Source organism: Ciconia boyciana, chromosome 8, assembly GCF_034638445.1.
Source record: "Ciconia boyciana chromosome 8, ASM3463844v1, whole genome shotgun sequence".
In the NCBI taxonomy this organism is placed as follows: Eukaryota; Metazoa; Chordata; class Aves; order Ciconiiformes; family Ciconiidae; genus Ciconia; species Ciconia boyciana.
Window position 1 is genome coordinate 30,442,245 of NC_132941.1, and position 26,435 is coordinate 30,468,679.

General features: G+C 36.4%; 1 protein-coding gene across 1 annotated transcript; it reads left to right on the forward strand.

Moving 5' to 3' along the window:
- The first annotated feature begins 131 nt into the window (after positions 1-131).
- On the forward strand, positions 132-20,345 carry PBLD (phenazine biosynthesis like protein domain containing). The gene is made up of 9 exons (XM_072871644.1): positions 132-879; positions 3,233-3,332; positions 6,877-6,975; positions 7,523-7,632; positions 7,782-7,811; positions 8,339-8,427; positions 9,590-9,768; positions 11,569-11,631; positions 17,991-20,345. Exons 1-9 carry the CDS (start codon positions 796-798, stop codon positions 18,101-18,103), a joined length of 867 nt encoding a protein of 288 aa, XP_072727745.1. The 5' UTR covers positions 132-795; the 3' UTR covers positions 18,104-20,345.
- The last annotated feature ends 6,090 nt before the right edge of the window (positions 20,346-26,435 follow it).

A 26,435-nucleotide genomic window follows, 5' to 3' on the forward strand; every position in this document is an offset into this window, starting at 1 on the left:
CCTGCACATGCGCGCCTCCAGGGAGAAGCAGCGACGGCGCATGCGCGACGGGGCGGATGGGGAGCTCCCGCCTATTCCTTTCACAACTCCGGCTGCGGGGCGCCGGGGCGCATGCGCCCTAGGCCTGCGGTCACGCGGGCCCTGTGTTCGCTTGGCGCCAAGCGGGCTCTGAGCTGAGAGCTCGCGCGCGGTCGCGGCGGGTTGCGCGAGCGCTGCAGCGGGTGCTGGCCGTGGCGCGTGCGCGCGGCCGTTGCCCGTGAGGGCTGCCCGGGGGTCGGCTCACACAGGCGGCGGCGGTCGTGCCCTCGAGCGTGTGTCGCTCAGGGTGTTCCGCTCCCTTGGCTTGGGAGGGAGGATGGGGAAGGTTGTCCGCTATGGGCGCACGCAATGTGGCTGCCCGCGCCTCCTCGGCTTCGCAGCTGCGGGAAGCCCGCGGCAGGCCGGACCCAGGGGGAACCTCGCACGGCTCCTGCCTTTGTAAATGCTTCACCGCGGGCCAGGCTGGGCCGGGCGCTGTGGTGGAAGGGCACGTTAGAGCGTTGTGGAGCTGGTAGCGAGCGATGCAAGAGGGAGGTTAAAATCTGTTTTAAAGAATTGTAAACAATCGGTGCTCAGCGCTGGGGGTGTGGAAGGAGGCTTGAGTCCTTGTACGTGCTCGGAAGTGACGGGAAGGGGCGCTGCTGGCTCCTGCCGTTAGGGAAATATTAACTTGGAGTTCTGCTATCATTTGGGGATAAAACAGGTTAGAAAGTACCTTGCAGAAAACAGCTTACGACTAAATAGGCACAAACGACAATGCAAATTCCCATTTTTATGGTTGATGCGTTTACAAACCGGCCATTTTCTGGAAATCCTGCGGCAGTTTGTCTGCTTGAAAATGTAAGTTAAAAAAATAACTATTTTATGAGGCACTGCAGTGGCATTTACCATTCCGTACTTGACCTGAGCACTCGGCACTGTACTAGACTTTGCTTCCTTTACTCAGGAGTTCTGCTTGCAAGCGTTGTTTGTTGTTGCTCCAGAATACAGAGAAATTAGCACAGGGGTACTCTTTTTTTCCATCAGAACTATTCCAACAAGACACATTTTGTATTTTTTGTGGTTTTTAATTTTTTTTTTTAAGTACTAGTTTTATTCTAACTGAGTTAAGTCAGAAAGAAACGGCTTAATTTCTTAAACCAATGGATTCAGAATGACATCTCTGAAAGGAAATGCAATAACATAGAATCAGTACTGAATAGTTTTTTAATTACATGTTAAAATGTGGGTTTTGGTTTTGGTGTCAGTCTTTTATGTGGGTTTTTTTGCCCCCTTTTTTCTCTCTTTAAATTTTTTCTCTTTCTATGGAAGGAAAGAGGGGGAGTATAGACCTGGATCTGAGTCTTTCACCTTTAGTGTGTCAGGTTTAGCTTTAGTCAAGTTTAAACAGCCAGTTTTTATTGCTTCAAAGTTGCATGGTAGTTTTAGTGCAACTGAGAGTAGTCATCCTCCTCATCAAGGTGTTCTGAACAGTTGATACTAATTGGTACACTGTTGACAATTTCTACCAAAAATTAATTATTAAGCTGGATTAGAAATTTATAGGCCTTATATTATTTGTGTAGTAACACTTGATGAAAATTTAAAGTATGAAAATATATGTAGAGCAGTCAATGGCAATAGCTTGTACTGACAATATGAATCCTTTCTAGATATTTCTAAGCCTATCTAGATCTCATACAATATAGCCTACTTACCAGATCAGCTAAAGTTATGTCTGAGAACATCTTATTTCAGAGGTATTTTTGGCCCCCTAAAATCTAAATACTCCCTTTCAGAATAAACCTGCTTTAAAACTATGAGCTTCTAATTGCATTTTAATATTAATTTTACTTTATTACATTAATATATTGCAAGGGCAACTTATTTGCATATTGCCTTTGGAGTGTTGAGATTTTAAAGTTTTTTTCTACAGTACCTGGGGCTAGAGGCTTTAGTGTCAAAGCTGAGATTCAGTTAAAGCTGAGATTCTAATTCATAATTTTATTCTAAGCTCTAAGAAAGTATGGTTCAGCTAGCAGCAGTGTTTCTGTTCTCTGTTCCCTTCAGAGTCGCAGCAGATGCTTTACAAAAACCGTTGGGAGTAATGCAAGAATGGCAAAACAAGCTTTTTCTGTATTTCAAAGTGCCACAGGATGGCAGTATTTCAATAAAGTTCTATTATTTTTAGTAACGCTTTGGTTGGTCTTTGTTCTGGTTTAGTATCTACTTGTCAGTCAGAACTATTTTCCTGAGGAGAGATGCTTGTTACTGTAAAAAGTTAGAATGTTGTTTCATTGTATAGAATTCACTCTGTGAATACAGGTCTATGATACACATCAGTAATTGTTTCATATCTGTAGTATGGGATCATTGGCTGAAAAGGATTGAAGTTATTAAGGGAAATAAGTAAAGTGAGCAGGGCAAATTTTTATCTCTCTGAGGCTGAACCTGACAAAGTCCACTCAGTACTTTGTTTCATTTGTATTTCAGTATTTTAAAGACCAAATTCTCAAACCTGGCCAGTCAGCATAATTGTGGGGAAAGAGCAATGGAACAAGGGTGAAGTAGAATTTTACACAATCACTACAACTTATGTATCCTGGGATCAATGTTCACTGGTTTAAATCTTCAGGCAGTTAGAGCAGAATGTAGCGAGCTCCAGCATTTTTGTTTTTCGGTTTATCTCCCCTCAGCTTCTACTGACTTAGCGTATTTTTCCCATTGTTCAAAGAGTAGCATCAAGGGTACAGCCATAAGCGCTGATCAACCATCTTGGCCACTGCCCTAGCCAAGATGCCTAGTACATACCTCTTGCTGGCATGGATTTTTCAGAATTATAAAAAGAGAGTTGTAGGTCTTTTTAGCTTATATTAATAATGACTTCTCAGTGTGACTTTAATCATGACTTTTTAAAAATATTTATGTTCATGGAAAGACTGAGTTTAGTTTTTTTGGTGCTTTTATTTTCCATGTATTCCAAGAATTTGTAAACTCATAGGACAGATATTAGAAATGCCCATGTATCACAATGATTGAACTAGTTTTCCCATTTTATGCTTAAAGTTTTTTTTACTCTCAGAAAGTATTTTGAACTAAAAGTGAATCTATGTTTTATTACAATAGAAAATGAAATGACTGTATTTATTTGACAGAAGGTTTGATTCTGTGTTTTTTGGCCTGCTTTTAATTGGATTTGTTTTTTCATCATTAGGACTTGGATGAAGATTTGCACCAAAAAATTGCAACAGAAATGAACCTTTCAGAAACTGCTTTCATCAGAAAACTGCACCCTGGAGATGACTTTACCAAAGGTGAGTGGTTCTGTTTACCCACCAAAATCTCTTACAAGGGAATAGGAAGACATGGTGGGTGGATTTATAAGGAATCGTGCTAATTTGTAAGACAGCCAAAGCAAAATCTTGGGAGTTGTGATGTATCTTACTTAAGATAACAATAATAATAAGCCTTTTGTGTGTGGATTCTTTAAAGTATTTGTGCTGCATATCAAATTCATTTTACAGTACACAAACATTTATTATTCATAAATTAGACCATTTATTTTAGTGCCTTTTACTAAATAAGCAAGTTGTATATAGAAAATGTCCTAAAAATGCTATGCAAAGATCCTTCAATTAATACTTCCATTACTACTAATAATATCTTGAGACAATTTCTTATTATATGAGCAGAGACAGCATGTGCTTATTCCATATGCACCAGACTGCGAAGTGAGTAGAATCTGGCTTGGCTGTTCAGGAAATCATCACTGGGGTAACTGTAAGCTACTATTTGAGTTTGTCGCAAAATCTTGTAAGCTGTCTCTGCAGCCAATACTGGAAAATACAGGTTTCCAACAAAACTGGGAAATCTGAAGTTGCCTGAATTAGGCTGCTCATTTGATTGGTTTGAGTGGAGGCACTTCACTGGTGTTCTTTGATAGGGCACGTATATATGATGGGAGAAGAAATGGAGAGACAGTAGACGAGATAGAAAATATCAGACAAATACAGAGTCCGGTCAAAATCACTTTGGATTAGTTTTCAGCTGAATCAGTTTGCTGAATCTGCTCACTTTGCAGTTGTGTGGTGGCATGAGACAAGGGGCTGGAACACCACTAGCCTGGAGTTATATTTCAGGTTAAGGTATCAAGTTGGCATGCTCTTGCTTTGGTACAACATAGTGGCAGAGATAAACAGCTTTGGGGTTATCAGCTGTCTGAAAGAGGCCCTAGAACAGTATGCAAAGAAACTGTTCTTTATAATTTGATTGTTTGTTCAGGGAGATGGATTTTGTATGGTCTCTGTACTTAAAGAGAATTTTCTTAAAGTAATAACTATCATTGCTTACTCCTATTTTTAATAAACTGGAATTTGTTTTAGGCTTTGACTAATTGCTTCAATCAAGAAGTGATAATACTTTTCATTTTTCACGTTAACATTTTTCATGTTAACACCTTGCCAATATGTTTAATACATTTATTTATTTTCAAGTCATCCATATCCAACAGCATATAAGATCCCAGCTTCTTTCTCATTAAAGTGCTTTTGATATTAATAGGAGTAGAGTTTGTGACATCAGATCCACACAGCTGCTGAAGAGGTGCACAGTTTTTTCAAAGGAATTTAGTCACTGCGCTATACCTGAAAATGTGTGTATTGAGGGGTGGTGGGAGCGAGAGGAGATCAGGAACATCAGAATGTCATTTGTGAGACTATCATCTGCTTCTACACGTTAATTGGTGTAATAAGGGCTCCTGGACAAAGAGTATGTTTTTGCAGGAGTGTGAGTTTGTGATCAGTGCATTTAACTTAATTTTAATTTTTAAAAATCTAAATTATTTTAGGGATACATTAATTTATAAGAGTACAAAATGTCTTCTCAGTCTGAGTACAGCTGTATGTCTCGAGCATCCAGGCAGGTGTTCTGAGTCACAGAGCTTGTCCGTCTCTTGTCAGTCATGGCTGACTCCATTTCCTCCTGCTTTCAGCCACGATTTCCACTTGGGGGAGTGCATTAACACCACAGGGCAGGCTCAGAGCTGGGTTCTTGTCTGCCCTGTCTCAGAGCGCTTCTCTGCCATGTCCATTAGTTTCATCCACTAGGTTTTGTTGGGATTCTATTTGTTTTCATTAGACAGGGGACTGACTTTAATGCACTAATTTTTCACAGGGGCAATGAGAAGAATTGTTTGGGTTTTCTTTAATTCGTTTCATTTGCACCTTTTAGTTGTGTTTGTATGGTAATTATTCCCTTGAAATATGTTTTCATAAACATTATCTTAAATGCTGTGGTGTAAGAACTATGCAAAAGCTACAGAAAACCAAGTATAGTGCACTTGGGTTTCAATTTTTTTAAACAACAAATAGAAATATGATTTCTAGTGAAATGAAGGGTTAGTATACATTAGAGGCTTTTACCAGACTTGACTGGTGGTTTAAGCAAAATAATTCATAACTGACCTAGCTCCGATACAGGTTCCATTATACCAACAAAACTATCTTTAACCCCTAAAGGGTAACCCAGCCTGCAGGTGTATAGCAATCACAACTGTAACTTCATAGGATTCCCTAATGCACAAGGACATGGAGGCTTTACCTTCTAAATTCTCTACTGTATTACAGATTACCACAAATACCACAAAACTCACCACTAGCAAGTATACCTATGATTAATAAAGTGAACTCATATCTCTCTCAAAAACTACTACAAATTATTATCAGTGATCAACAGTATAGCAGGAATCAATAATAGCAGCAAGAAGTATATATATATAATATTACAGGTTATGACAAACTTATCACTAGTCAATAATCAAACTTATCAATAATATAACAGTAGATATACTTATGATAGATTACGTATATGTATATATATGGTACCAAGCACATTAAACAGATTCCAGGGGGGAGGACAAACAGATGCCAGAAGGGGACCCAGCCATCCCAGAAGTGGGAGGGCAAACCAAACCGAGCCCAGAAGTGGGCCCAGAGGGAGACCAGTAAAATAGCAGAGTCCCACTTCAAACGTGATCTGTGTCATGGAGTTTGGAGTCAGCCGTGTGTCCCTGGCAAGGGTCCATGATCTTGTAGAAAGTTCATGGAGACCTGTTTAAGAAAGGGAAAAATATACACAGCACAGAAAGTTCTCGGAGAGAGAAGCTCCATTTTAGATAAAAATTAAGTAATTTTTATATCATAGAGACATAAGAGAATGTAGGACACCACCACTTCAAGAAGCCAATAGATACTGTTAATTTCTATTTTTCACCTGGAGGAAGCAATAAATAGTTGATGATGTTTTCTATTCTCTCAGACCAATTTTTATTTTTTCAGACTGTTTTTCTGTTCTTTCAGTTAGAGCAGCCAGTGGCAGTTACAGGTTCTTACTTTCTCAGGATGTTTTCCCCTTCTTCCAGACTATTTTTCACCTTTACAGGTGATAAGTTGCTGTTACAGTTTGTTGGTTTTGTGCTTATCAATGGTATCTCAGCATGTCTCCCATTTCTAGCTGCACAGCAGCACCTTGAAGGTGCCACCTGTGCTTCTCAGGGATGTTTCTGGTTCACAGGCCTAGCTACCAGGCCGGCAGGCATTTCTACTCTGCAGCTCCTTTGCTCTTATAACAAAGTAGCTTTCCTCTGTTAATAGTAGACTCCTGTTGTTGACCTGACTCAAAAGCAATAGCTATTCCAAAAATCAGTACAAAATAGGTTCTTAAACATGTGTTTAAGACCAAGACTGATTATAACATACATTTTGATTAACTGAAATGTCATCACTCTGTATAAAGGTTTGTAATAAATTGAAGAAATAGACTTCTGCCACTTAATAACGCTAAATAAACTTTATTTTCAAGGTTCCTGCTTTGGACTCAGATGGTTCACCCCAGCCAATGAAGTTCCTCTCTGTGGTCATGCTACGCTTGCAGCAGCTGCTGTGTTGTTTCACATACAAAGTATGTTTACAAGCTATTTATTACTATAACTTGTTAGAAAATTTACCTCTAATTAAGAAGATCTCTATTTTCTACAACAAAGGCAATTAAATATTCGGAATATTTAGAGAAGACATACGGAGATACCTTAGGTATTGTCTTTCACAACTGCTCTGTAATTATAAGGTTGTAGTCAGATGCCTACACTTGGATTCTGATGCCCTACTATTACTCTTGTTTAAGAAAAGTGCTAAATATGAAAATGTAATCTGGGAGAGGTACAGTAGAATTTGATTAATAGGGAATATTGCTCTTTCTGTTAAAAGAAAATTCCCATTCATTCTAGGAACATGCAGGAAAGATTCACTGGCAATTGCTGTGTTTATTAGCCTCAGCACATTATTTATTGAGTTAGTTGGGAGTTTTGTCTCACAGTACAGGTTTACTGTAGTTATTATATTTTAGCTGCATAACTAACTTTTTCTGAATGTACTGAGCTACTCTAAGAGCTATAACAATTTAGATTCAAATTCTTATGTTTGATAATGTTGCAATGTTCTCTCTCTAGAAAACACAAATTCAGTTCTCACATTTATGACGCTGAGTGGGGAATTAAAAGCCAGACAAGTGGAAGATCATATTGTCCTGGACTTACCACTTTACTTAACCTACCCACAGGTCAGTCAAAATTTTATTCATTAAAGGCTTTCAAGGAAAAGTATGTGTTTATGTTTGTATGGGTATGTAAGTATATCTGTCTATATTTCGATAAATACATACATATATATGTTCTATTTTTTACAGTGTGGTTTTTTTTTTTTCTTCAGGTAGTTCAGGAAGTAGAAGAGTTAATAAAGGTAAAAAAAGAAGCTATATGTGGTCTTAGAAGCATGTTTATAATAGCTATACTTATTTTTATATATTGAAGTGGCTGAAAAGTGGCAACATGGCATTGCTTGATGTACTCCTGAACTTGAAACACTGAACTTTAAAGGTCCAAGTCATGCAGCTCAGGAAATGGAATTCTCCAAAATGCTGCAGTTTAACTTTCGTCTCCCACTACCATTGACTGGTGTGTCAGTATTTATTTCAGTGGCATTTCCAGCCTACTGTATGCATGTGAGGGCAATCTGGTGTCCTTGCCCTCTTCTAGATCCCTGAATTTCTTTCCACGTTGACATATACAGAGCTCTTAGCACCTACCCATATCCATTCATGCACTTAGTGCATGTACTTTTCTTGCTTGCATGTATTGAGGGCTGCATGAAAGACTTTGTGTAAGCCCTGTTCTAGCAGGGGATTTGTTCAGCGAAAATGTTAAGGAAATAATATTTCATATTCCAGTGACGATGTTTTTATTTTTCTCCTTTAACTTTTCCACCAGGCAGCTGTTGGTGACATGATTGTTCAAGATGTCCGTTATTCTCCTGACACAAAGAAACTCTTAGTCCGCCTCAGTGATGCCTATGAAAGGTGTCTTATACTTTTTTTTTTAAATAATCAAGAGTGCAGAAATTGAGTCTGCTTGTTTAACCTCTATTCCTTACATACTAGGCTCTTTTATCTACTTTTACAACAGGTAGATATTAAAAACTTTAATTTAAACTTCTTTGTCAAATAGTTATTTTATCTTCTCATGTGAGCTTATTGAACCTGCAAAGCTGAGTAAGATCAATCTGAAATCTGTCTCCAAGAAAAGGAGGTGTAGGAAACAGTTTTAACAATGGAGTATTTTCCCCATCCATCTGAGTAAAAAATGATCCAGTAACCTAGCAGGAAATTAGGAGTCTTGCTTCTCAAATTAAGAAGTAATAGTTGCATAGCTATAGAGGTCTGCTTAGTGAGACAGGGCACACTGACAGTATGCCATGGATTCTTATTCCCATTTGACTGTAATCTGTTTACGCATACTTAACAGCATCATAAGTAGCTTTATAGAGGAAATTCCAATTCAAATGATTTCAAAGCATTTGTTAATCTCAGAGAGCTGAATTTCATTGTTAAGTCAGGTATGATTTGGATATATATTGCCGAAACAAATTCATTAATCGGGCCAAATTACTATTATTTTCACTTGAAGTTTGGCCTAGCTGATGTTTAAGGATTGGGCTAGTGGGGAGATGGAAATATTCTTGGCTGAGTACTTATTATTTTTACTCTTTCAGACTTTATTTTGTAGGGAGGTATCTGCAACTTCACAGACTTGAGACCGTTGTAGAGTGCTTTAGAATCCCGTGAAGATCTGAATGGTGTTAGTTGTTTGCTTACTCTGAAAGGAGGTGGAGTGCTTACTCTTTGCATTCTGTAGTGATGAAGTATTTCTTTCAATGATTAAAATGATGAAACAAAAGTGTGCATTTTTGTAGCTAATATTCCAGGATGCTCTGTTTTCAGAAATAAATAGGAAATGCATGGCTTGAACTTTTTTCTCTGCTCACTTGGATTGTATTATATTCAGGGTAGTCTTCTGTCAAATGACATTGGGAGGACAATGCTAGGAATTTTGTCTCCTCTGACATTTTACCATGGCTGTTTTGGGATTGTAGAGAAGACGGTCTTGTAGTTTTCTTTTCAATACTTAAATGAATGTAAAATGAAGAATATGGACTATTAAAATTCTATAATTATATTCAAGGTCTGTGTTGGAAGAACTGCAAGTGAGTGCACAACGCTTTTTGTCAGCTGAAAAGACGGGAAAGGTGAAAGGAATCATACTCACTCTTAAGGGAAATTCCAGTGGAAAACATAAAGGCCATGATTTTTACTCCAGATATTTTGCACCTTGGTATGGAGTTCTGGAAGACCCTGTTACAGGTATGTGTTTGTGTGATAAGCAACTCTTACTCTTCTTTCAGTTCAATTAAAAGGTTCTTGTCAAACTTCATGAATCTGGTTTTGTACTTTGGAGTCTCTCTTCAAAATTACTGTTTTGTGTGGACAGCGGGAGTGTGCTCATTAAACTGAAAACTTTAATGACCGATGCCAACTCATTCAGAAAAAATCAGCTTCTTGCTGTCATCAGGCCAGATATTCTTGCGTCTTTTTCAGATCTTTTCCCTGAAGTATTCCAATTAGAGTAAAGTGAGAGACTAGTCTGATGTTGAATGAGTATTGCAGTAGAAGTTCATATCCACTTCTGGTGGCGTTCTGTATTTTTTTTGCACTTCAGCTGAGATCTCTAGTTTCATGACACTTACTGTGGATATTCTCAGGCCTATGAGTAATATGAGCTCAGCTAGTTGTATATTTAGGGGCAGGAAGACTAGTTCTCTGCCTGTTCCTTTGATGTTCCACTCAGTAGGTGTGATGATGATTGCTGCAGAATGATGTTATTTACTTAGGTACCAGTTAATCACAGGTTAATTATTAGTCAGCTGAGAACTGAGACAAAAATGTTCATTAAATATTTTGCTAAATGAAGACACAACGTTCTTTGTTGGAATAATGCTTATTCAGCACTCCTAGCAGAAATAAAGGTTTACAAAGAAATATAAGCCATGTATTCCGTTATTTTTTTTAAGCTTTCAGTCCTGCTTTCCTGATAAAGCTGAGGGTAGAGTTTGGTAGACTTATCCCAGAGCTCATTCCGTAGGATTTCTGGGAAGACTAGTATTGCTATGTAGGAAAAGCTAGAAGTTTCCTGAATCTTTGAGATTTTTCTAGGCTTGTTATAGCTCGCTGTTGCTTGTCTTCCATCTTTAAGCGTCCTTTCTTTTATAGAAATAAATCTTTTTATTGTATTGCTGAAGTATACTTTTAACACTGTTATGGCTTTGTATTATATTTCTTTTGTAATGATTTCTTAATAATGCTACATGTCCTGGTGTCCTTGAGCCCTGATAATTACAGTTACTTCACAGTAGGGTTTCCAGCAGAGAGTGTCTTTGCCCCTAGCTGCTAATGTAGACTGAAGCAGCATTTCTAGCTATGAATCTGAGAAGTCATCCTAAGTTTTTAAGCCATCTATTGGTCAGGAAACAAGAAATTCGTCTTTTAGTTTTCAGAAGCTGTGGTGAGACCGTAAAGATCTCCCTGAGTTACATCCTGATACTTACCAGCATTCAACACTGAAAAAAACTGTGAGGTTTTGTTGTGAAAACTGTTAAGAGAGGAAATGCTTTTGTTTTTACACAGTGACTTCAATCCACCTGTTCCTATTATTAAAAAATATCCAAAAGCCTGTTCAGATTTTTGATGGGTAGCTGTTCATGTTCCATTGAATAACATCATGTTTAGATTAATAATATTTTGAATTTAGTATTTTGAGATCCTATTATTAGTAAACTTCACTTTTGGTGAACAAATGAGTACTTCGGCTCAAGTATTTTAATCAGTACTATTTGTTATTCCTACCAATTGTGGCTAATCATGAAGCCCTCACCTAGGCAAAATTTCCATTGAAGCCAGAGGATGAGGAAGTAATAATGCTTTATTGTAAATAAATGAAATGTTAAAATCTTAAGTTCTGTCTGCTGTGCAGACTCTTAGGTGTTTTTGCCCTAGACACACATGTGGCACTTGATTTGTTTATGGCATTTACATTTTGAATGTGCTAGCTCTATAAAGTAGTGATTCTAATTTAATTCTGTACTTTGTTTTCCAATTTCTTTTAAGGATCTGCCCATGCTGTTTTAAGCAGCTACTGGTCAGAGCAGCTGGGGAAGAAAGAAATGCTTGGTAAGAGAAACTGTTTTCTTGCAAAGCTGCCCATTTATGTAAAAGCTACTCACTAAAAAAGAAAAAGTTATATTATTACTACAATCCAAGCTGTAGCAATAACTCCCTATCCATTTCCTCAATATGAATAGAATATCATGTAATATTTTGTGTGTGAGGTAATCTTTAAGAAATTGCTTGCTTTCCTTCCCACCAACATGACACATCATGCCTGCAGGGAGTTTGAAGTCTCAGTTTCTGAATCATAACTCTGCAGTTAATTTTTGATCTCAGCTTTTGGATTTTAGTTCTCATGACCTTTCATAATAACTGAAGCTTAGTGAACTTCAGATGATGTTGTTTTTGTGTTTTGATTGAATTTTACTTTACTTCTTGGTCTTTATGGCTTGCACTTTGGGCATTTGGAACAGGTATTGGTATTTTCATTCACTGTGTACTTTTCAGTAGAATTTGGACAGTGTTTTCCTTTCCCTTCATGTATATCAAGATGAGATTGAAAAAGTCATACAGTTTCTGCCTGATTTTGGAATTTTCTTGAGAATTACTCCAGACTAATCCCTTCAGTGACTTCTTCAGGAAACTTAGGGTTTAGAATAGCTAGTGGTGTTATCGCTAGATAAGAAGAGATGATGTATTTTTAACATTAGGATTCTACTTACAGAATGTGCTTTATGGTGCAGATTTTTTTTCTGGTTTCTGATATGTCTGTGTATTTAGGTATGAAGATCAGTTTTCCTCAGGATGATGATCTTTTACATGGTAGCAAGGAAGGATATAAGAAAGAATAGTCAATTACGTTACAGGAACAGAAAGAACTTGAGTGATGTTAAATGTATGAGAATGGGGACAAGATACATGAGCATGGGCAAATTTCTTTTGTTTGTGATTTTATTTGCAGTCTTACTTTTAAATGATTAAACCTTAAAGGAATTTGAGATGACTGGACCTCTGAAATCAAAGAATAGATTTATTGGTATTCTTCCAATCAATGAAATATGCTTATTAGATTACATACTTGTTGTTAAGCAAGAAACTGAAGAACTTGGTGGAAAAAAACGAGAGAAACTGTTAATACATGACGACCCTAGATAAAGAGGCATTGGGTGTCTGCTTCTCATGTTTCTAGTGCTTTGCCAGAGTATGGAAGAGCAACAGAAGCAATACAAAATACACTAGTCCCTATCTGGTTCCCTAAGAGGGGGCAGGGATTACAATTCTTTTGTGCACCTGACAACAATTAAGTCTTTGGTAACATTTAGTTTAGAACAGAGGTTGCATCCTTGATCTAATAAGGTTCCTTGTCCATAAAAGTAAACACTTTTCCAAACAAACAGCTACCTTGAATATAAGCCTTCCTATATTTGGTCAAATGAATCTCAAAATGGATTTTCTTGAAAATGATAAGCTCTTTAAAGGATCTGTTTGCACTCCATAGCTCAGTATGGTAATCCACAATGACTGAGACCTTCTCCATCGTGAATTGAAGGAAGGGTTTAACATTCTGTTCCAAAGATCTCATGTTTGCATTTACATCACACTGTAATAGTTTCTGTAATTTTGGGGGGAAAAATCCTAACATTTTCTGAAGAGGAGAAACTGTCTTTGGTAATGGCATCCTTATGGGTTGGCTGTTTCTCACAAGATTTTGACATTTTCAGATGTTAATGTGGAATTTAAAACTCTTCCATGCCATCTATAGACACTGCTTCTTTAAGTAATCAAACAGACAGGAATTCTGTCTGTATTTTTAGATGGTACTTTTAACCTGTTTTGCATTTTCATGTATTTTGTATGTACTGTGCCATTTCCTCTTTTAGAGAAACTACCTCAAGCAGCAAAGACAGTTGATACTGTAATCAGCTTCTCTAATGTGTTTAGCACAAAAAAAAGTCCTATCTTCCCACAAGATTTTTTTTTTCATATTTCATGCGTATATGTCCTCAAACTTCTTTTGTGGTAGAAATCATACAAAACAGATTTAAAGAGAACACGTTCATTTGACGTCTGATCAACATGTGGTCTCTACATGTTTTAATGTGTGGTCTCTACAAGTTTTTATGAGAAATAACTTTTCCTTACATGCATGTGACTGAAGGGTATCAGGTAGTACTGGGGCAAATTCTATTACTAATGAGATTATTTGGAAAAGATGGTTGGCAATCGGGAAGATTCCATATCACCAAAGATTAATAAATAAGAGCATCTTTTGACTTTTTAGAAACCTGTGTGGTACTGTCATGGTTTAACCCCAGCCAGCAACTAAGCACCACACAGCCACTTGCTCACTGCCCCACAGTGGGATGGGAGAGAGAGTTGGAAGAGTAAAAGTGAGAAAACTCGTGGGCTGAGATAAAGACAGTTTAATAGGTAAAGCAAAAGCTGTGCATGCAAGCAAAGCAAAACAAGGAATTCATTCACTACTTCCCATGGGCAGGCAGGTGTTCAGCCGTCTCCAGGAAAGCAGGGCTCCATCACATGTAACGGTTACTTGGGAAGACGAGTGCCATAACTCTGAATGTCCCTCTCGTCCTTCTTCTTCCCCCAGCTTTATATGCTGAGCATGACATCATATGGTGTGGGATATCCCTTTGGTCAGTTGGGGTCAGCTGTCCCAGCTGTGTCCCCTCCCAGTTTCTTCTGCACCCCCAGCCTACTCGCTGGTGGGGTGGTGTGAGAAGCAGAAAAGGCCTTGACTCTGTGTAAGCGCTGCTGAGCAATAACGAAAACATCCCTGTGTTATCAACACTGTTTCCAGCACAAATCCAAACCATAGCCCCATACTAGCTACTATGAAGAAAATTAACTCCACCCCAGCCAAAACCAGCACAGGTAGCTTTTGTAATATCCAGCACCTTTTATTGCAAGAATACAGGAAGATTTTCTTCCATAAAATGAAAGATCTGTTAGTTCCAAAATAGGTCACATATGAAATAATATAAAAATGAGGAACGTTAAATCTATTGTCAGATCTCTCTGGGTATTGTGACCTCTAGGAGGAGGTCAGCTGCATCTCTGCTGAAGTATCAGACATAATTTCCTGTGTTTGGGTTCTCCGTGCTTTTATTAGACCAAATTGTCAAACAACAACCACCTCTATCAACTACAAAGAGAATTTTCCAGTCTTTTTACAAGGTGAAATACTTTATGATTTTTCTTGAAACTATATGCATGTCCTTGAATTTGAGTGTAAAATCAGAGTTCAGTATCAGTCCTTGCCTTTTTTTTTTATTGGAAGAGTCTCTGCAATATTTAAAAAAACATAATCTCTCATATCAGAAGTATAGACTTTCATAATTGCTAATGAATGCAATATTTAGCAACTCTCTCTGTATCCAGCCCTTCATGTAGTTTTCACATTTCTAATATAACATTTATAAACCTGCATAAGGAATTGGATATAACCAAACAGATCATAGAGGACTTTCCAAATTATTGTGAAGAGAAGGAGCTTTATCCAGGACAATTTTTCATCTCAGGTGAAGCTAGAGGAATCTTTCTGTACCCGTTTACTTCAGACAACTGTATTAATTTGTGGGGAAATTTTGGTTCTTGTTACTACCTTTAACTTCTCTGATTCCTTCCCAGTACAGAACAGGCTTATAGCATTTGAGTTGTTGGGTTTGGGTTTTTTTTTTTTGCGGGTGGGGCATCAAAACCCAACCAAACCCCAAACTTTACTTTGATAACTGTAAGATTATACTTTCACAAATTTTGCCAGGATTTCTTTCAACACAAAGTCTGTCCCATCTTCTAACTTTTCAGTCTCCTCACTTTGGTGGGTTTTTTTGTTTGTTTGGTTGGGTTTTTTGTGAAGAAGTTGCTTTATTCAGGTAGAATATATCTACCTGTATTTAAGTTTTTGCTAATTTGAATTCTCATGCAGTGAAGAGTTTTGCAGAGTTGTAATTGCAGCTTTCATCTTTCCCAGGTAATCTCAACATATAGATTGACCACATCAGATTTATACACAAGTGTAACATTTCTGCCAAAGGAGGGGTGTTTCCCTCCATCAATCATCAGATTTATCCACCTTCTTTCTTAGAATTAAAAAAAATCTTAACTTCTTAGGTTATCTTAAGATACTTTTTTATCTTCTTAGGAGATCTTAACTTCACTTAGGTTAAGGAACAAGTGCTTCTTTCATCAGTCCTTTTATAGGGTTTAGAAATTCAACCAAAATAATGGTGATTTCTAAAAATAGAGATTTGTACAAGAGTGGCACTTGTTCCTGAGTTAATGTCATTATGATGATGTAGTGAAGAAAATCCATTACTCCTCAAATTCTGTAAGCAGTGGTCATTTAGATACATTTAGGCTGATAAGAAGCTCCTCAGAACAACAGGATAATATTAGTACAAGGCCACTGGCTGCCTTGTGAATGCAGTGGTGCATGATTCTGCGATATCAGCATGCTCAATCTCATGGTTCTTGTACCTACTCTTAAACTTTCCTCTGTCTCACATTAATCACAGAGGAATTCAAGGCACTGTGAATTCAGCTGTTATGTATTATTTCTACGGATCAGAATGTACATCTTTGTTTTTATACAAAACATGTATAAAATATATATATAGTATGAGATATTCCTAATAAATACAGACATGGAATGGATGTGCAACAACTCTGATCCAAAAGGTGAGTGCACATCAGAGGTGCTTGAATGTCTCTGGAGACACTGCTGTTAAATAGTGTGAAATATCAATGCTTCTGTGTGAGAGAAAGAAAAGATGAAGTATTTTCATATAAGCTTGGGTAAAATTTTCTTCTGTGTTTTATTTTTTTTTCTTCTTTTCCTCTACTTTGAAGGTTTCTTTAAAAATAAAATAAAATGGACCAGTATCAAAACAGTCTCAGTAATCCTGCCATGAAACAGACAGCACTGGTTCCACATCTAAAGAAAGAAAAAAAAACCCCAACCAACCTCTGAAGATTTGAAATAATTAATCTCTTTTATTTAAATCTGCTATCATGAAGGAGTGGGAGAGTTTAGCTGTGTATCCCCACTTGGCAATAATAATTGATCAAATTTAGGTCTGGATCTTTAAGTGTCCAAAATATTCCCATTGAAGGCATTACCTCATACATAGATGTTGTTCTGAACAATACCTTAGTTAAAATCTCTAAGTTAATCTCTAATCTCTAAGTTAAACAATATCTAAGTTAAAAACAGTAACTGGTAGTTCTATAAATGGAAAAGAACAGAAAGTATCAATATCAATCTTTCTGTAGCTCCTGTTTCCACTGTTTTGGAGTGTTTGCTTTGTCTGAGAATCTGATATCCTGTTATAAGGAAGAGGTTTGTCAGGTGTGGCTGAGAAATTGTTTTAAAGTGTACAGTATGCATGCCATCTGTTAGAGATCCTATGCTCTGTGGGGATCTGAATACAATCTCTACCCAATTTACAAATTGTGGGTTTGTGAGGAAAAACATGCCCTTTGGCTTTGAACAACTTTTGTAGTAGTTGGAAATTCATTGAGTAAGGAGATGGTGAACATTAATGCCTCATCATCCATTTACAGCCTTTTACAAAAACAACACTATATGAAACTCAAACCTTTGCTAAATGCCATCTCAACCAGACCATTTTCTGATCAAGTAGTTGTGCAGCTAAAATTGGACTACTGAACAAGTCTACACACTCAGTATGCTAAGTGAGCATTATCGTCCCACCTGTATATGACTAAACAGTTTAAGCAAAAGTTTAGTTTTGTAATTATTTACAAGTGGAAGGCTATTTCTACTTAAACTTTATCCAGCTGTATTAAATGATATATTCAGGATTATATAAATCAGTATCTGTTCCTGTCTGTGTAAGAATTTGGTCTCAGTTTGTGACAGCTGAAGCAGCATCTTTGCTTCTTTGTAGACTTTTTCCACTGGCTGTTTGAGTTTTATTTATCCATTAGCTAAACACATTCTTTGAACCTAGTATCTACCTCAGATGTTCAATACCGGTAAAGTATTATTCATTCTTATGCAGATAACACTCGGTGTTCTTCCTTCTTACCTACAGAAACTGTCTATCCCATGAATGGGAGAATTCAAGACTTCTGTAGATATACAAAGGAAGCTTGGTTGGCTACATCACAGCAAACTGTCCTTCACTGCTTGTATTAACTAGCATCTGTCAGACTCAATAGACAAGTTCTAGTCTGAGATATACTCTCAGCTAATCTTAATCTGTAAAGACAATTCATCCAGGGTGTCCCTGGTACAGTCTTGCCCTGGTGTTGCTTGCTTTCTGGAGACAGAGGCCTCATTTCCCTGAGGAAATTATTTTTAATCTTTTTTTTTTAAATTTTTAAATAATTTGTGACAGGTACTAGTTTTTTAACTCTGGATTCTTGTTTCCATTTAGCTTTTCAATGTTCCCACCGTGGAGGAGAGTTGAAGATTTCACTGCGTAATGATGGAAGAGTTGACATTGCAGGGCAAATTGCTATTGTATTAGAAGGAAACCTGAATTTCTGAAGAAATTTACACTAATAATTTCATCTCCCACACCTTCCAATTATTCATATTATGCTGATTATATCTTAGCTCTAGGCAGTGGATCACCACTGTCCTCAAAAGTCTTTGAACACTTATTGTCCATTTTTAAAATTGCTTGAAAATACTCACTTCTAATCTTCAAGATCCTTGGTATTGTTTTGTTCACTTTCGTCTTGCTACTTCATATGTGCACTCACCTCAGAAAATGCCCAAGGACAGCTATCTTGTTTTTCTGCTTTTAAATGATTCTTTTCTTTATTTCCAAATTCCATGTTAAAAGCAATTCCTGCTTCCTGGATTGAATTGTAAACTTTTCTGATTGATAAAATAATCAAAATTTTTCCATACTCAGTCATTCTCCATGAAATCCTACTACAATCCTTTAAAAAAAATTTAAAAAATCTTCTCTGCCACATATTGAAATGATGCTCGTATGTTCATTAATTTACTTGAATTAAAATATGAAAAAAATAGTTTAGAAATGTGCTTTATGGTTCCCTTTTATGAACAGCATTTTTCAAAGATGAATGGTATTGCAGTGGCTCGTAGTACTGATGCTTGGTCAATATTTTAAATTAAGGTTTTATCAGAAAGATTTAAGATATTGACAGTGATGCACAGAAAACTGGTTAAAATCTGAAAGAAAACTTTATTGGTTACAGCAATATCATTTACTTTTCAAAGACTGAAGATTTGCTCCTAAATTAAAAGTTTCTTCTGTAATTTTCTTCATGAAATGTACTGCTTCAGATTTTGTCACTTTTCCCTTTAGTGTTCTTATCTTTCTCTGGATTTATTAGGAATATTGAACTGTTTCAGTTACTCTAGCTAAAACTCTGTTTTCCCTTTCAAATCACTTTTGTCCTAAGCTTTGCTTTAGTTCTTTGCCTTTGCAATATTTCAGGATAAAGTATTTCAAACTCAAAGGCATTTTCATACTGTGGGAACAGCTGGATGTTGGCCCTTTATAAATGCTGAGGAACTTAGTTGTGCCACGTTCCCCTATTTCCAGTTATTTTGAATTTTATCATAACTTTTAACTTACATCTTACTTAAGCCTGAGTAGCTGAAGGCAAGTAACAGTGTGAGAATCCTAGGATTCATTTGAAATAAAAGTTTCTAGCTCCTGCCGTTACACAGAACACACTGAAAATATGATTTAAATGCACTACAAAGCTCAAGAGCTAGGTGGCAAGCAAAAGTAACTGCCAAATGGAAACGCATGTTCTTCTGTATTCCATCTTTCTGAAGTTCATGGACCTGAAAAGTGGTCTATAAACATGGACTCATCATCAGATGCAAGACATAGCTATTGAGGCAGCTTAACAGCAATGTTGCAATGGCATATTTAGCAGCCACCTTGACCTTGCCGTCTCACAATGCAAACTGATCACTTTCTGGCTAGTGACCTGGATCTTCTTGAGGAGCAATACTGCGAGCTTGTTTTGCTGCATTTGCTGCTATCTGCTGGCTTATACAAAGAGTGAATCTGACCCATAATCTGAGATGCTTTGTAAAAAAACAACCCTCCTTAAGAATATAAATGAACTAAAGAAGCAATTATTGTTCACCTGTCCACATTTAACAAATAGACAGTACCATTATTTTTTTTCACTCAAGGGGACTAATAATGAACAAAACCCAGTAAACTTTAAATATACTTGCTATCTAAATTTCCTGACTGAACCAATATCTTTGCTGCTTAATGCATTTTTTTTATGGTTTACTACTACTACTTTGTCTCTATTTCTCTTCAGGATAGAAAAATCACCAGAGCTCAGGTGGGAGACTATGCAGTAATGTGTTTGTAATCAACAGATTAGTTAATCAGCTATGATTTATTAGATGAATTAATTATACCTGATTGTGCAGTTCTGCTGCATAAATGGAGCTTTAAAGGAGTTATTTTATTAATCATCATTGTGCTAATTGCAGACACTTACAGAAGGATTGCTAATTAAACATGCAACCATATGCAAAACAAGCAAGGCTGCTGAGAGTGGCAAGAAAAAGAGCACTCATTTTCTGGGTAGCAACTTTATTCTCATTAAATATTGTGTAGTTGACCTGGTGATCCTAATTACTCACTAAGACTTATTTTAATACATTGCACATGTACTAAAATGTGTCTTTTATTTTCAGTCATGGTAAAGGAAATTAATTGTTGTGACAAATTTTGTCCATCTTTTCTAGTGCAAAAAAATAGGTTGTGCGAACTTCAAATAAAATTATTTAGAACTTGTGTGGCCTTGTTTCACATTTTTATGCAAAGGATTTACCTGTTGGTTTTATTAGCTGTACATAGTTGGTCTAACTTAACTATCTTAAGTTTGAGCAGGATCCTGAATGCTAAGTTATGTTAGCACCAAATGAAATGTCTGATTACATTTGAAGTGAGAATTCAGACTCAAAATCACATGAGTTTCAGATCAAGAAAAAGAGAAACACAGTGATGTTTAGCTAAGTTAATTTCTAAAAGCCAGTTAGCATGGAAAATGTGGAAAGGAAGCACTACTTAAGGGTAGATTTCTGTGAAGAGACTACTATAATTTAAATAAACATTAGTGCCATGTGATCTTCAACCTATGCAGCACAATTTTTAGGTTCTTTTAATGCTAAATACAGTCTTTGAGTGCTATAGAATTTCACGCAGACTTCATCACCGTGGACTTTCCATGGACTCTTTTTTCATGCAAGTTGCTAGGCCTTCCTCATTAATTAAATAAAAGTTTGCTTAAGAGATAATTTTCTGGAACTGCCTGTATGATATTACAATTATTAACATAGAAGTTTGGAATTTAGTGTTTCTCTAAGAAAAAATAGTTAACTTGCATTGTTTTGATTAAATTAAAATGTTGAATCAAAAGTTAAATTAAGTGAAGATACTAAGTGGAAGGTTAGAAAAATGCACTGACTCTTTGTTTAGTGTTTCTGGTGCAGAGGATTTGCAGAACTGTTTTGTGCTGCTTTCTTAATTAAGACTGTAGCATAGGGATGTGTTGAACCAAGAGCAAATTATGTGAAGGGAAAATACAATTCCAAAAATTCCTGTGCGCTTGAGAGTTATTTATCATGAGAGTGTCCAACAGAAGGTCATTAAGTTACAGGCCACTCTAAGTTTTGAGTAAATCCCTGGCTAGATCCAACAGCTAAAACATGAAACTTTAAATGCACGTTTGCTCATTTTACTTATTTGGTGTGTGCCTGTGCAGAGGCATAGCTCATGTAGGGGCCAGGAAGAAAGCACATAAGCACGAGGAAGGAAGCAAAATAAGAAAAAAAAAATTGAGCAACAGAAACCATATAAGTTTGTTGCTATGGAAATGAACATACAGCTAAAAGGGATGAAAGGAAAATGGGAAGCCATTTTTTTATTCAATAAGCCATTTAACAGTTTTGCTTAAACGATTCATGAAAATACTTCACATTTCTTTTGTGTTACCTAGATGAGGATAGACAGAAAACATATATTGAAAAGTTGTTACCAAAATTGGAAAATTTTGTAAAAGGTGAGAATAAAAGATCTCACAAATGTGTACACAGCAAGAGGTCATAGAAAGGAGCCATGTGTTCTATAAGGGATAGGAAGGGAAATTAGCAACAGATGAGGCAGTTATTTCTGGGAAGGAAAGATTTCTTTGTCTCAGTATTCATCAGAGTGACAGGGAAACATGCCAGGAACAGAGGGAACATTCCCAGAAGTTAAAAAAGGAAACTAAATGAAAATTAAGGGTGATGCCAGATCAGGTAAAAATTAAATTAGTTCAATTAAAAACTGAAAAATCTGCCAATTAAGCAGTTTGATTCTGACTTCTAAATGGGTTTGGTTTTGTTTTTGTTTTTTTTTCCAGAGGAGTAGATCTGTCTTTAAAGTAGGTACCAGACTTAAAAAGACAGAACAAGGGATTTTTCTCAATTGCTGAGTCACTGTCCTCTTTTTATTTCCTAAAATTTACTACAAACCATAATTAAAAAATTTCAAAGAAATGGGAAAGTGGAATAACAAAACCCAATATATTACCAGATAGTTGAAAAGTGTGAAAATTTTTTTACTACAGGTCAGTTTTAGATTAAGACCTTTAGGCTTAAGGTCTAAAGCAGAATGTGGAAAAATAAACATTTCTAACTCTGTTGGTTTCTTTAGCGAGAGGTTCACTTTAACTTGTGTTTTAGCCTCACTGATTGGCAAAGGAGGACATTCCCTGGTTTTTAATGTCATGAATCATATAAGCCTAAGTTTTATCCACTTTGCAGTGTTCTGTGACTTTTTTTTGGTGATACACCCAAAGCTAAAAACCACTTTCCCATATGTAATTTTTGTCCTGTTAAGAATTACAGGGTAGATAAGATACATTAAGCAAACCCAAGAAAAATTCTCAAGAACATTTCTAGAATTGTGAAGAGGAAGGAGTTTGAAGGAGATGAAGTAGGTTTGTGACAAGCAGGAAGAGGAGAAGGAGGTGTGATGCCTGTGTAGAGACTGTAATATGTGAGCATAGTTAAAACACTTAAGGGCATGTCCTCAGTTTTTGCCACTAGTTGAAGTTAATGATGCAAAGATGGTTTGTATGAACTGAAAGTCAGGTTGAGAGATATTAGGCTAGAGGAGAGATTAAGTAGATTATAGTAGAGCTGGTACAGTGTATGAGGTGCAGCAAAGCCAGGAACCTGAATTTGAATCCAAATGTATTCTCTGCTGACCTTTTGCTATGCTTTGGATCCAAACCAAAGGGCACTTACCAGAGTGCCCATCCAGCTTGGTGAAGATGAATTCAAGTGGGAAATTCCAGCTGGAATTCTTGAATTTTTCTTTTGTTTCAGAAAGCCTCCTTTCTCCATAAATATTTATGGCTGTAAACAGAAATCAATTATAATCTTAATGACTGTGGTAATTTCAGTCACCCATATTCAGAAAGAAATGGCTCCTTTCTGAACAAAATAATTCTGTTCTAGAAACAACTTTTTTGACTTTAATATGTTTATGCGTAGCAGCTTTCTGAAGATGTGTCTGATTGAATTACATATTTAACATCACAGTGTCTGTTCTTAACCTGTGTTTTTAAGGAGTATGGTTACTACAACTTTCAGAAACCTTTCAGCAGTTAATAGGAACAATAAACAAAGTATCCTCTTAATAACAAACTGCAGGCACTTTCTCAATAAAGTTACAATTTCAGCAGAAAAAAAAAAGTAGATTAAAAGGCAACACCTGCTCCTGTAAATTACTATGCTGCAGGTAGCAACCCAGGAGACTCTGCAGATGGTTCTGTGTTTGCAAACCTGACCTCACCACCCCTTCATCAATCTCTGACTGATTGATTCTCTCCAAAGTGGAACACACCATATCCCAAGGTACTGGAAGACACCTTTGAATTAGTCCCGGTCAGAGTACCACTTAAGTGGTACTTTTGTTTCATTTTGGAAGTTCTTAACAAAGGATTCAATTGTCTCATCAAGCACTAGCACTGACTAAAAGGTGCTACAGTCAGACAGTTCTAGGAAAGCTCCGAAGGGAATTGTACTTCAGGAGGTGTAATCTTTGCTAGATTTCCCTGCTGACTGGGAATGTGGATTAAGTTGTGCTATGCCCTAGGATTTTGAGATGGACAAAAAGAAGGTGGAATCTTGATCCTTAAAATGGTACAATATGAATTAATCACTTCAGTTAGTCTTCTCTGCCAGCCAAGAAAAAGTCAAAGAGAGATAAGTTCTGTATGTTAATTTTCCCTCCTCAGCTGTTTTCAGGCATCTTACTTCTCTTATTGAGACCTGAGACTGATTATGCTGGTCTTTTCTTAACTAGGACAAATTTTCTCATGTGCTTCTTCCAGTGTGTACCTATGCAAAGGCCATGTACAATGTATTGAGACCAGTCTAATCAATACATCCTGTTGCTTTGTGGAAGAATAAACACCCTTTCTAGAAAACAACCCTTCTGAAAAAAATAGATACAAGCTTGTGTTCCCTGTCCATTCTTACATGTTCCTATTTTGTCACACATATTCTTCAAAATTCAGAGGAAGACAGAGTGATATGGTGATACATTTTGGGCTTCTGTGATACCAGTAAAATATTTGGGTTTGTTTCCTCTTCATTGAGGACTTTTAATTTTACAGCTTCTTTATTCTCAGAATGCCTAAGATACATTAAATGGCTTCCAGTCACCTTAAAGAAGATACATGCTTTCCCTAAAGAAAAAGATTTAGAGGGTAAGGGAAATTAATATGCATGCAGTTTGCCAAAATTCTTTGTAGTTTCAGACTCTTACTGGATTGCTCTCTTGGATTATTAGGTAACTTTGGTAGTCTTTTCTGCGTTTCATAGATGCATATATATATAAGGCCATCATCTAATCTGATGACCTGAACACGTATCGCAGACAGTAATAGTCCACAAAGCAATCTGTGCACTGAAGCCAATACTTTGTGATTTAGGTATAGTAGAAAGACATGCAAATTTAATATAGAGATGTAAGCTTATGAAGAATCTATCATATTCCTTGGTAAAATATCTAGGAATTTTCTGTTGAAAATATATCCTGTGTTTCCAGTTCATGGTTTTCAAATGTTGTCCTCCAGCTATTGCATCTTCTTATGGGTTTGTCTGTTAGATTAAATAGCCCTTGCTGTAAAGCTTGCGTTCTTGACTTTTTGATGCTGTAGAACTTGGGTAGGAAATTTTCCTGGTGTTTCACTCTAAAAGCATCCCTAATTTAAACTGATAGCATTTTTATTCAATGCACATTTTTCAGTCAGTCTGAATTACAAAAATATAGTTATTACTATGCTCAGACACTTTTTTTTAAGCCGTAAGGAAAAACAAAGTAATACATACCTTTTTGCTTCTCAATCATATATGAAGAAGACCACCCGCAACAGAAATATAGCTTCCTTACTGCATTTTCTGCATTGGGAATTAAGGTCTGTGAGTAGCTGATGACATAACCGGCAAAGTATACAATTAAATAAGCAAGATTGTGTCATTTATTTTGTATATCTAAAAGGAAACCTGGTTTTGAAATTTCCACTGTGATATTAAGTCTGAGAAAAAGTCCCCATCCTCAAGTTTGGAGAAAAAACAAACAAGCTTTTTGATACCAAATATTCAGTCCTTTTTCTATATACATTGGAAGAAGTGAGTTTTTTGCTATTCTAGTCATGGTTTATCACTTTTTATTCTCATGTACCTAATGGGAAACATTGTCCTTTGTGCATTCTAAATCCAGCATTATATATTAGCAATCACTACTTTAAGTGTTTCTTTATTCACAACCAGCTTTAGTAGTAGCTTTTAGAATATACCCATCACATCTAATTCATTATAGTTTGGAAATGTGACACTTGGGAGATTTGAAAATCTGAAACATCAAACGTTAGCATGTGCCTAACTAGAACATCTTAATCTTTTAGGATTGCATTTCTTTTGATGGAAAAACCTCTGTGGCGTCCTGCTGTCCATTTGGACAAAAGAGCAGATGTGTTATATGCATGTGTGCATGTGCGCTCATCTGTCTATGGCAGGATGCAAACCAATATAGCTACAAAAGTTCCTAGTTAATTTGGAAAGCATTAATTACAACATCAGCCCTTACAGTTAGTAGTGTAAACTTTTACTTAAATTGATTGTGGATTCCTTAATTTGCATAACAGTTTAATTATAAAGTAAAAATCTAATGGTAAAGTACTATAAAAAATGAGATGTATATACCTTTTTTGTATATATATGTATGTATATATATGTATCTATCAATTGGTTTTAAGGTTTCCTTTTCTTTTACCCATGTATTTGATGCTTGCCATTTTTCAGTACGTTTCAAATTTCAGCAAGTAAAGATAACCTTATTGTAAAGGTTTTTTTTTAAAAAGTAAGTTTTTTTTTAAAATCTGCTTATGGAAAACATAAAGATTTAACGCATGCCCTCCCAGAAAAGATGAACGCTATGCTTTCATTAAACAAGTCACTTTCTAGTTCACACTAACAGCATTATGAACTGAGGTCCTGGACAACCAAAACTTACACCTGTTTTTAACTTTGGACACTTGATTAGTCCCATTAACTACAGTAGGAGAACATAAACGTGTGAAGTTAAGCATGTATGTAAATTTAGTATATAGAACATCTGATTAGAATTCTCATTTTCTTTACTAACAGGATTTTTGTAGGACATTTCTTCACTTAACATTCTAAAACATATTCATGGAATATTGATGTGATAACTATTATACATTACTAAACCAAAATAAGTTAAGTCTGCAGTAGTGTATTTTGAAATACAGCATACCCTTATGGACATACAATATTTAAAATGCTA

Excerpts from the sequence above, each read along its gene's own strand:
- PBLD (XM_072871644.1), top strand. The coding sequence starts at position 796 with ATGCAAATTCCCATTTTTATGGTTGATGCGTTTACAAACCGGCCATTT. Across the intron at positions 3,333-6,876 it reads TGGAGATGACTTTACCAAAG|GTTCCTGCTTTGGACTCAGA; the intron begins GTGAGTGGTTCT and ends TTTATTTTCAAG. Across the intron at positions 9,769-11,568 it reads TCTGGAAGACCCTGTTACAG|GATCTGCCCATGCTGTTTTA; the intron begins GTATGTGTTTGT and ends ATTTCTTTTAAG.